Here is a 12837-nt window from a genome sequence, read left to right as displayed (position 1 = left end):
GCCGCGAGAGCGAAAGAGACAAACCTACCCCTGTCGGCTGCTGAATGTTGCATGAACCCGAAAACGCCGTATCAATAATATGTGCACGAATGAAATAATAGATTATTCGTTTGTTCAAATCGACCGTAAACAAAATGTAAGCATCCATTACTGATGTGCCGCGAAAAGCGAATAAGGGATACGTAGTTCGCGCGCGTTAGAGAGGGATAAAGCGTGGTTTGTGAGTGCGTCGTGAACCCGGCGGAGGCACACAAAGTGCGCGTTATCTGTTTTTGTAGCAGTCGTCGACGGGTTTCCACATTAAACGATCATTTTAAGGGCGAACCAATCAAACTGAAAATTTATACAAATTGATACTAAACGGGTTATATTAATTTTATAACAAAAATTAAGTGTGTAAATAAGTTTGAGCGGAGTAGTAATTAAAACTAATTGGGTGTAATATAGCGATAATTATTTTGTATTAAGCGCCGTTTGCTGATATTCGTTTGTTTTGCGTGACGGTTTTTCGTTGGGAATTTTGTTGTTTTTTGGAAAATGTTTTGCTGTTAGTGTTGTGGGGGTCGTATGGTGGTTTCTGGGATCTGTGGTGGTACAAGTAACGATTGGGTTGTTGTGGTGCGGGGGCGACGATGGCGGCATAGGGCGCGGCCAGGGCTGGCCTTTCGGGGCCATGCTTAACAACCTCACCGCTACAGCCTTAGGAGGTGAGCTTCTGTATTTATTGTTTAATTAAAATAGTGATAACTAAAGCCTTATCAGTGATAAGGCTCTACTTATGTGAGAAGATTGTATGGAATCATATCCAAGTTTAATTGCGATAAAATAAAACAGATTAAGTTTCCTTTGATAATATTTCCCTTCCTTTGATCGAATAATGATATTATTTTCTGTTGATGTTGTGTAGCTAGGTACCTACTAGGTACTCTTAAGTTAAGATAGATAGTAATTTTTTTACTTAGTTACCTTTTTTTTAATTTTTTTACCTAGCACCAATTCTGCATGTCCGACTGATAAGGAATATCAAAAAAATTATAAGTCTAATAAAATAATTAAATACCTACCTGCCTACCTTCTTCATTAAATATGAGTAGGTTAAAGTATTTTTCTAAATTTAAAATTTTAAAACGGAAATTCTATACATACAGATAATTTAGGTATTAAATGTGTACCTAAGTAACTACCGACTACCTAAATCTTTACATTAGGTTTATTTGTACGAATTATCAACAATACCTGAAATATAAGTTTAAGATCATTAAAAAAGCTCAATGTAGAGCTTTTTATTTAATTAATTATTATAGTAGGTACCTACCTACTATGTAAGTGTTTAAATTCTTCAAAAGATATCCTTATTTATGAAATAGAGCAAAAGCAAATCGCTTATCGCGATAAGACCGCCCGCCCTCTGTACATTTTTAACTTGTATCGCTCTTATTTTGTAATCCTGTATTTTTGTGTGCAATAAAGAATTTTTCTTTCATGCATTCATTCAAAAGCAAGTTAGCCTTTTTAAATCAATTTACCCTAATAGGTAGTTATTGCGTGTAGGACACGTCATGCGTTCATATTTCACAACGAATACGATTAGATACCTGCTTGTGTTTTATACCTAGGTTAATGAATAGGTACATATTCATGAACCTGTTAATTAATAAGTAATTGACAGGATTAATCAAACCGCAAGCTTTGATTTGTCTTTATATTATCAGATCTTTATATTATCAGTAGATAGGTACCTACCTTGTACCTACCTTAATGCTTAACCCGCGTTGACAAAACAGTAATTAAATTTAGGAAAGTATTTCGTAGGTAATATTTTCATATATGTACTTGCTATAAACTATAAAATCTGGGTAGTTAAATAATAGAGGTATAATTAAGTGCGTAGGTATAGTTACAGCGTAGCGCGTCTCCGCGCGATTTCACAAAACATTTAGGTAAGTCTAGGTATTTAGGTAGGTAGGTACCTACGTTATTTTAACATGATGTGATATAACGTGGATATAACATTTAACAGTTACAAATAGTTTTATTTCTAATCTCTAGGTATTTATTAGAGCTATCTCTAAAACATGCCTCGATCAACTATTACCTATATCTAATCTTTTGTGTTCAAATTTTAAATCAAAACCTACTAAAATTACATGACAATATACCTACATTCAAATTAAAAATACATTCGCAATACAGTAAAATAGTGCATTTTATTGGCAAACAGCCCGCAGGATTATGTGGGGCTCGTAAAGTGGGGTTATTGGGATCGGGTGCCGTAAACAGAACCGGCGGATAAACGTAGTTTAGGTGTTACTGTATGTTGAAAAAGCAATTTTTTCTTTAACTTGCACCATTTAAGCGTGGAAGAAGATCTTACCTATTTGTAGAGATTTTCTCTAAATTGTTATGATTCGTGATTACACTTTATATTTACGGGGTAAGAAAAATCGGAGCTCAATGAAATTCTTTGGTAGATTAATTTTATATTTTTTCCATATTTATTACTAGCGGTCCGCCCGGGCTTCGCCCGTGATACCTACATATTTCGCAATAAAAGGTAGCCTATGTTCTTTCTCAGGGTCTAAAGATTATGTCTTTGCCAAATTTCATCAAAATCGGTTGTGAGGTTTAAGCGGGAAAGCGTAATAGACAGACAGACAGACAGAGTTTATAATATTAGTAGGGATACCTACCTACATGTAGGTATAATGTATATCTATTGATAATACCTACTGTGCCTTTACCGCTTAGAAGAGGTAGGCAGACTACGCTACTTAGTACCTACTTATACCTACATAGATTATAAAAAGTTAAGAAAATAAGTAAACTGAACAGTTCAGTGTAACGAACTTTTATTATCGTAAATGTGAAAATAATTTGGAAAATCCAAAAGTGCACGCCTCATAATTTTTTTTTTATAAATATTTATTAATTATTATTTTTGTTTATTTAATAACAATTAAACCACATCGAATCAGACCCTGAAAAATGAAAGGGTTCTATTCCTGAGCATACTCAAGCGTAAGAGAAAAAAAAAGACTCGATTAGTAAAGTATTTCGGTCGCTATCGTGTTAACAAGAAAAAGGATCCGCACATACAGACACACGGACGTCCAAGACAGAACTTTTTTAAACTGTTTTTTAACTAGTTTAAATAACAAAAATGACATCAAAAATATCATGAACGTTAAAAATAGTGTTTTTTCTTAATATGTGTGTGTATGTATTATCTTACAAGTGCAATGTATGATACATAAAGACATTTTAAGTTTGAAAAATCAGATGTTTTGCGCGAAGTGACAGTAGTACCCACCTCAACGCTTCGCTTATGAGGCGTGCAATAAGTACGTTTTTAATACAATAAATTCTCCAACAAAATGTCCGTAGGGTGCGATAGGCTAAGCCGAATTAAATGAGACTCAGACTTGTTTATTATCTGCATTTTAGTAGGGTGGGTGTTATTGTGGTTAATTTGTAATCTATACCAAAGATTAAAGAAATGGTCGTATTTATTTGATAGTTTCTTGTCTGTTTAACTACAAGGCGATTTTTCAATCCTTGGTTAAAACTAATCTGTCCATAAAGTATTATACAATGATATAAAATATCACTTAACAGACTCGACTTAACAGTCGAGCAATAAAAAACACATAATTGAAATGGTTATATACCTACCTACTACGTCATTCGATGAATGAATTTCAACTAAAGGTTGAAAAATGACCCCTAAAATCAAAATCACATCAACAATAATTTAGACAAATTAGAGACTCAACATTTTCAAAATAACATAAAAGAACAAAAGTGGTAAGAAACATGTAGATATAGGAATGCCGTATGTTTATCATGAATAGGTGCAAATTTATAAACTAGCTTAGGGCCCGCAGTTTTAACCGTGTAGTTTAATGATATTCCCGTGGCAATTAGATGTTTCACCCCGGTATAAATATCGTCATTTTCTGGTCTCCTAAATATCTCTATAGATCCAAAAATTATATCATAAAATCGCTCCGACACGACTCGACAGAAAAATATCTACATATATACTTTCAGATTACCTAGGTAGGTATAGGTAGAGATTGTATTTTTGCTTATTAATATTTTCTCATATCAATATTATCCTACTCATATTATAAATGCGTAAGTTTGCATGTTTCTTTGTCCGTTACACCCTTAGTACGCAAAAACTTCTGAACCGATTTGACACACATAGGTAATAGAATAATAGATAGAACAAGCGATCTTAAATGCGATCAATTTGCAATAAATTTTATCTTAGTTAGGTACTAAAAGAACTACCAAACACATTAAATCTCATCAATTTCGTCGTCATAAACTTAAAAACATGATTAATCTCATAGTATTTTTATTACATTTCCATACTAACTTGTTAAGTCTCCAAGAAGTCAAGTTAAGTAGCAGGACTTAAGTAAATCGTCCAAGTTACGTCATTTCGCTTTCCCGGTAATCTCCGGGACTCGGAATTTTCTATTTGCGCACAATTTCCACATTTCATTACGCATTTGAATAAACGTAATGAATTTGCATTGGGCTACGAATTATTTACTATAACAGGGCTACATTAAATTAAGAAAGTTAATTTTAGTTAATGTAGAGAATTACCCAGTTGTTATTTATGGACCAGTAAATTATTTTTCTGCAATTACTATTTATGAAGTATCTGTAGGTCACGTCTAAGGGATTAGACGTAGGTACCTGCACCTAATTATCACATTGATTAAGGAATGAAACGATAAAATGGCAATGAAAAGGCAGCTGAAGTTGGACCAAGAAATAGGAGTGAAATCTCTAAAAGTTCGTAGAATTATTCAAAACTCCACCATTAATGAAATCTAAGAAATCCTTATCGATCGGATGCCTGGAAATTGTTACTAATATAAAGGATCCAAAGGCTTGTCTGCTTTCAGCAAGTTAAATAATAAAATGAGCTCAATTTAAAATTGTGGATCAAAAAATATCTACCAAAAATGTCTGTATACTTATTTCCTATCGTTTCTAAGCTATTGTATATAAATTATGTTATAATGATTCAAAAAGTGGGACGTATTGTCGCCGCCTCGCTATTTGCACGAACGTGTAAAATGTAAATGTTGTGTGCGGCGTTTTTCAATGTTCTAATCGAATTATCTTGTAGTTGTATAGTGCTCAACCTTGCTCAACTAAATGAAGTTTTATCAGAAGGATGATGAACTTGTTCAGATGGTTAATTAATATGAAAAAGCAATATTACCCTCTGGAAATTAGTGGTAGGCACAGGCCCCGAAACCGCAGACACAATAGAAAATCTATTGCGTCGTGGACCGATCGGGCCGCTTGGGGCTCAATGGGTGAATATCATATTATTTCATAGGTCTGACATAAAATTGATATTTTAAATATTCATTGTGAACCAACATTTGTTGTTCAATATGACTGATGATGGTCGAGAATGTTGTTAGAAACTTTTTTTGAAGTGAAAACTTCTTTAGCGGCGTTGAGCACTTTTTCTGTAATGGGTATAAAATCTTACTCGCGTCAGGACACGTGACCTGACCGAAAAAGCGTAAGACGGATACCATTCCAAAATATCAAACATGCTCAACGTTAATAATCAAGTTTTCACTTCTGCCGGCACTCCCGGAGTGCAACCCGTCTTTTTTTAATGTTTTCACTCCGAACACTTGTCAAGCCGTTTTTAGGGTAGATAATCCTATATCTTACAAGTCTTGCATATAGGTTATCTTTATTATTTAGTCCTCTTAATCCAGCAGGTCACAAAGAGCAGTGCTCAGAGAGCAAGCTCGACTTGAAGCCGAGCGTGGAGCGGCACCATGCGCCCGGCGCCAGGCTGCTGGCGCACTCCATCAGAGCTGATCACCTGCAAGGTACCTATAGATCAATTCAAATTCAAATTCAAATGTGGGTGTGAGTGGATGGTAATACTTTTGCACCAAACAAAGGCAAAAGGCCGAAAAAGCACTATGATGATGGTGGCCCCATCCTACTCCTTTTCTTATTCTGAAATAAAAAAGAAAAGAAAAGTTACAATTACACCAAACTTTACTGTATTAAGTCACACATAACAGAAACAGCCTATGATAATGGCAGAAATCAATATATTCTTAATGAAAAAACTTGTACTGACCCAGTTCTTAGGCATGTGAAAAAATAGAAAATATCTAGAATTAATCTTGAAGATTGAGATGACGTTAAAAAGCTAAAGAATTTCCACATTAGCAATTATTTTATTTTATTGTTAATAATTAGCAGGAGCCCGTTATTGGGAGTTACAACTCCCAATAACAGGCTCCTGTAAGGATTCATATTTTTTAATTCATCTTTATCTTACCTATAGATATCAATTATTTTTCTATAGCTCTAAATGAATAAGTTTCAAATGTTCAATTTCTATATAGCATAAATAGAAAGCAACGCCTGAATTGTACTGTCTCCGTTATGTCTCAAATAACCGAAAAATAGTCATTTCTAAACAAATATCAAATACGAAACTCACACCTACCACGAATACCATTTATATTTATTCAGGAAGTCTTTTTAGAAGCGCTTTTGATACGTCATAAAACAAATGAAAATATTTGAAACGGAAAGTAATTTCTACGGAAAAGAGTTGGCAAGAAATTCTGTAGTTGCATGGACGCATGAATCAAATTACCAAAAATATATCAGTGCTATCAACACTGATATTGTAAAGAAGAAAGATTTGATATTTGTTTGTTTGAATAGGCTCCGAAACTAATGAATTGATTGGAAAAAATCTCCAACAGAAGGCTATACATTATTCCTGAGTGAAACAGGTGTTATTTTATTTCGTTTTTATTCCGGGTCACTACGGACGGAGCAGAGGCGAGAGGCTAGCATATTAGATAGTAATGCTGTTGTTTGCCAGGTGGAATTCACCAGCAGCACAGCCAGCACATGGCCACGGTGCCCGTCAGCATGTCCTCCTCCGCGTCAGACAGCGACAAGCCGGCGAAACAGAAGCGACACAGGACTAGGTAAGTGACATAAAGCTCCAGGTGTATATGTACTTTACCCCTTGATTGTTTTTTAACAGCAAATATTTCCTAGTAGCTCAGATAACATTACAAGTGGTATTGTTTCATAGTTTAATTACAGTTGGACATGTAACTCAGTATTTGTATTCGATGTTGTTTTCTCTCGTTTGCTGACAGTTTTTGGAGAGAGAATTAGACACCTTTCGATGCCAAGTAGGTCACGTATCCTCCAGGGAAATCGATCCATTGCTTTTTGGGGCAAGGGTTGTTCTATGTAATGTATTGATAGTAGGATATTGTTTCATGAAAAAGGTAGTTTAGTTATGTTTATTAATTATTAAAATTATTACGAATAATAATAAGATATCTTCAGTACAAAATCATATCCACAACTCCGCCACGCATTTCTAAGAATTCTGAATCCGTAACTGCTCAAAATTTTATTTGTTTCGATTTTTTTCCTCGTTAATCCTTACTAATATTATAAATGCGAAAGTAACTCTGTCTGTCTGCCTGTTACTCAATCACGCCTAAACTACTGAACCAATTTGCATGAAATTTGGTATGGAGAATGGAGATATTTTGATACCCGAGAAAGGACATAGGCTACCTTTTATTACGAAATATGTACCACGGGCGAAGCCGGGGCGGACCACTAGTATTCTATGTTTGTCATTATTATGTTGTATAAGATTGTAATGCTTTGCTGTTGAATCCGTATTTTTTGTTTTTTTAAATACTGTAATCTAAACGCATGTTGTGTTTGCCTGATAAAGGAGTGCATTGCTATTTGTAATATTATGTAACTGTACTCGATGTGATTCATTAAAATATGTAACACCTGTTGGTGAACCTTAAAAATAAATAAATAAATAGAAATTAATAATGGACAATCAAATATACAGACCTTTTTATTATCTCTGTAGCGAATCGTAAAAGTTACGATGGTACGTATGTAATGTTATGGGCCCTCGTCACAATGGGCATCGTTGGGCGAGTAGAGGCAATCACGATAGTGTAAAGGCCTAAGATCAATCATAGATGTTTATTCATTTTGTGGCATTGTGGCAAACGTCGACGATCATTTGCTAGGCCAACGCTGTCCATGTGACATGTCTAATCAGGACAAATGAAATAAATAATTCCAAATATTCTTTACATAGGTTTACACCGGCTCAACTAAATGAACTGGAGAGATGCTTCACAAAGACACATTATCCAGATATCTTCATGAGAGAAGAGATAGCAATGAGGATCGGCTTGACGGAGAGTCGAGTTCAGGTAAGTTTATTCTTATAAGTTTTTGAAATCTAAGTAGCTATATTTTAATTTAGATGGATTAAAATGTCATGAATTGTACAAAAAATCGATCACAAATTCGAAACGGCGCGGCGTTTGCTGTGCTGTACAACGCGGACGACTTGAACCTCTACTTTCCAATTTCTGCAAGCTATTAAAATAATCACTGGTACATATTTAATATTTGGCATAAACTGCCTTATTGAGCGATTGTTAATTAATGAATTAGTGAAAGTCGTTTGAAATAAACAGTGTTTGTAATTAAAGGTGTACTGTATACATTTTACAGTTTTATAGTGTACATTTTAATTCTTGTTGTGGTGTACATCACTTTCAAATTAAAATATCCATAACAACGAAATCAAAAGTTTGAACCGTTACCTGTTATCCTTTTAGCTTATTTGAATTACATTTGAAAAAAGTATAAAAGATTGAACAGCGGTCCCATTGCTTCACCTTGCGTGACTCCCACTTCGCACATCGCATACAAAAGTTGCACTACATTGATACATTTCACAAGACCTTCTACCTGATTCAACCTTCGGAATATTACTTATAAATGGCTTTTATACCGCCTCATGTTTGAACTTTTATGCATGTTAAAGGTGTCGCAAATGGGTGGTCGAGGGTGTTAAATGCGTTACTTAAAACTTTCGAAACGATACGTTCTATAATTTTCATCACGCGATAGTGCAATCAAGAAATTTAATGCTCTTCAATTATCTACTTCTGACTATAAAAATTTAAGATTGTATTAAGGTCAAAATCTTGAACGTACACAATACATAGTAACAAAGCGTATTAGAAATTGCCCATATAATAGGTAGGTACTACATAATATTATTATTTATTGCAATTTGGCCAATATTATTAATTATGTAACCACAAAGTTTCTTACCTGCTATTTTCTGTTCAGCTCTCCGCTGGTAGGTAATTTTTTCCGTATTGACGATTCATTGCTTCGCGTCGTAGTCAATATGAATAAATAAATGTTTGATTTCCTACACATATACTCCGATAAACACATAATCGACACTTGTATTGATCCAACATGTTATTGATGATAATCCTCTAATTCTATCTACAGCCCGCTAAAAGTGACTTTGTGGAATCACTTAGTCTCAAGTTAAACACTACTTTGCATTGGATATTAGACTTAATTTGTGTCTCAAATATTTGTATTTCGTTAACACGGTGACATGGCGGCGGCTTCTTTATTGGCTCCTAATGAGATTACTAACAGACGTTAGACGCTATTTATTTTGTAGTAATTTATGAGTTAACAGCCAATGAGATGGACGGGAAGACTGTTAAATTCATCTCAGTTGTATCTTTAAATATGGCCAATCAAGGATACAAAATTAGTGCATGATAAAAGGTCTTATATGAATATAATGATATTCAGTAATTGGTGTAGTATAGTGACTAGTGAGGCAATTGGCAAACGCTTTTGATAAAATCAATTTTGTAATGAAAACACGTAAGCTTCACAACTTCAACAAGTATAGTTAGGTTAAATATATAAAATATTCTTAAATTATAAAATCATTACTGAATCATGTTTCCATTAATACCTATACCTATTCAAAAAAACTTTATAAAAAATATCAAAACTAATTTCATAACAAAAAGCCAACCATTCCTGATCTAAAACATATACCACAGTAAAACAAACAGGCCGATACGTAAACATTCATATAGTTGTGAGATTTCGAGAAACGGGTCTATTCTTGTTTGTGTGTGTGTTTGACAAACAGGCTGTAGGCTGGAGCTCGCAAATACTGCTCTTGAGGGAATACAGCTTATGGACGAAATAAAGGTGCAGTTGATAACTTGGGCTGTGGATTTTATGTATTCTAAATTGAGCTTGAAAAAATATGCCACCAATTGAGAAGAATTTAGTTTCAGAAATTATTTTTTTACTACAATTTGCTTAAAGTAGAAAGGCTTCTAAAGAAGGTAACGTTATAAATTTCGATATGAGCGTAGGTATTATCTGACAAAACACCGAATTGAATCATGTTCGATATCAAATTTTGGAAATAGAAATAAAAATTTTTTGATTTAATTTAAAGTCGTTAGTGCAATAATTAATAACAACAATTCAAATCAAACAATCGTATGTACCTACCTAGAAACTTAGTTTATAACGTAGTCTAATTACGTCGTATCACGTACCTATGATATTTGCAATGTTACGACTAAAACTTCTCACAATAATATTATGCCTTATCTCTTTATATAACATTCAGAACCTCAAAAATATTAAACCCAAGCAAGGTCAGGTCACAAAGCTATAGCAGTAAATGAGTAACATCCGAAAACCATTCACACGAGGAAATAATAAAATGTCGACAAACAGTAGCCTTAACATGGTGGACCTGTGGTGGTGTTACACTCTCGCTTAAACATTTTTAAAGCCTTGTTGCTACTAAAATTTAAATGTGAAAGTTTGTATGATGAATGATTTTACTCTTTCAGGTAAAAAAGGGCTTGAATAAGAGTAAATACTTTTTACTTGATTGACCTGCGAAAAAAATTAATACACTTTTGAATCACAATTCTCATCAATTAATTATTATTCTGAAGATGAAATTAGATTTCATAAAAAATTTATATACTTATTTAATAAATTTCCAATACGCTTGTGGCTAATTAGAATTTTATTAACATTACATAAATAGGAAAACACACTTGCTAATGATACACTTATAAGCTTGCGTAATTAAATCTTTATGAATTTTAATATTTATGCTAAACCTATACAGTTACAGTGTTATAATATTATGTAAAGTAGTTAGATATTTTTTCTCTTATACTTCGATTGCTTGAAAAAATCTCATTTAAAGTAACAACTGCGTTCAAGCTAGGTTCAAGCTAGGTTTGTCTTTTGTCAAAATAAAAAAAAACGACAAAATAAACAAAGAAACGCACGTTCTCATTATATTAGTAAGGATTTAAAGGTTTTTATAAACATTATTTAATTTTTTATCAATTTTTCCACTTCATAGAGAGTGTAAAGGCAGCATAAAGCGTTTTTGTTAATTTCGCGCCACACCGCGAGATTCTTACCTCGATGTATTTATTTTATAGCTCACAGAGTTTGTTTGATTTTTGTGTTTTTTTTGGCTGACTTACTGACTGGACCACTGCTATCGGGATGTGAGATCTTTTGTACGATTGGCGTATGGGAAAACGTTTAGATTTTGGTGTAGAATTATCTGTGTAATTTAATACGAGAATTATGGCAAATAAAAATATAAAACGCTGTATAATTCTAAGATGTATAATTCTAAGATGATTGTGAAAATTATTTTTATTGGCAATACCTTAAATAACTTAAATTTTAGTTGTTATTCCACAACTGGACAAATAACATCGAAAAAAAAATATAGCAATATTATGTAATACGAAAATAAATAAAATAAAATAGAACTCCAACAAAGCTAAATCAAATAGCAGCAGTTCCATATCAACGAACAAACAGAAAAACAAATTGCTAAACAAAACAAGGTGAAACAAATACATAGTAGATACGCAAATACAGAGCATGGCTCATTAGCGATGCATGACGTCATTCGATTCGGTGCCAAATAAAAAGTCCCCTCCCCTACCACTTTGTTTAGTAAATCCTTTCATTATTAAAAAATATATTGCTCTAGTGCTATGCTAGCGTATCGATATTTTGCCAATTTTTTTTCTTATTTAAACTTAAATAATATGTAGGTATACATATATGTGATTATAATTTGCGCTTTTAGTGAACAAATCTATAAAAATCTATTACTTTACCTACAAGTTAATAAACATATTATTTATTATCTTCTGGTTATGAATCAGAAATAAACAGTAGAAACTTCATCGAATGTTTGATGAATATAAATTTTATGAGAAAATAATATTTTTAATCAGATGTAAACTTGCAAATATTGTTTAAAGTATTCGAGATTTTATTTCAAACATAAAAATAGAAACCATTAAAACAAATACCGAATTCGATATCACTCCATCGAACTATTTCAGTTGCGAGCCATTGAATTTTCGCATTGCACATGTAAATAATAAATTATGATAACGCCAGTAAGAGTAGTTTTATGTCCGTGCTTTTCGGAGTCACGGACGGACAGATGTACACGAGAAATGTTTCTCTATACCATTAATAATTCTCACAATTTACGATTTTTCACTTAAACGTCAGTTAAATTGTCTAACGGACGTTTATCCGATTTTCCCTCCATTCCTGTTTTATTTTGGATCTGTTTGATTTATTTATTCAATAGATTTGCGTCAGTGTATCTCAATTGTAATTAAAATTGATACGGTGTCCAGTTTATTTTCCTGTTGTCGATTTTGGAATTATATTTTTTGTTACATATATCTTTCATTTAGTACCATACCAACAAGCAATATAACTATCTACTGAGACACGATTGTCATTGACTGGTTTTATTTAAATGATAAGTAGATAAATATCACCTGAATTAATTATAAGAATCCGTGACCCCTTTACTAATATTAGAAAAAA

General features: G+C 33.1%; 1 protein-coding gene across 1 annotated transcript in view; it reads left to right on the top strand.

Moving 5' to 3' along the window:
- The first annotated feature begins 292 nt into the window (after positions 1 to 292).
- Positions 293 to 12837, top strand: part of LOC149478204 (homeobox protein orthopedia-like) — a 28451-nt gene continuing 15906 nt past the window's right edge. Inside the window, exons 1-4 of the mRNA XM_089709431.1 lie at positions 293 to 707; positions 5766 to 5882; positions 6905 to 7013; positions 8177 to 8294. Coding sequence (XP_089565557.1) covers positions 674 to 707; positions 5766 to 5882; positions 6905 to 7013; positions 8177 to 8294 — 378 coding nt within the window. The 5' untranslated portion in view covers positions 293 to 673. The remainder of the gene's footprint in view (positions 708 to 5765; positions 5883 to 6904; positions 7014 to 8176; positions 8295 to 12837) is intronic.

This window comes from Colias philodice, chromosome 22 (genome assembly GCF_061535455.1).
Source record: "Colias philodice isolate Cphi_HAF_F1 chromosome 22, ilColPhil1 Martin Lab GWU primary, whole genome shotgun sequence".
NCBI lineage: Eukaryota > Metazoa > Arthropoda > Insecta > Lepidoptera > Pieridae > Colias > Colias philodice.
Note: the sequence above shows the minus strand (reverse complement) of the source record. Positions and strands in the feature narration are given on the sequence as shown.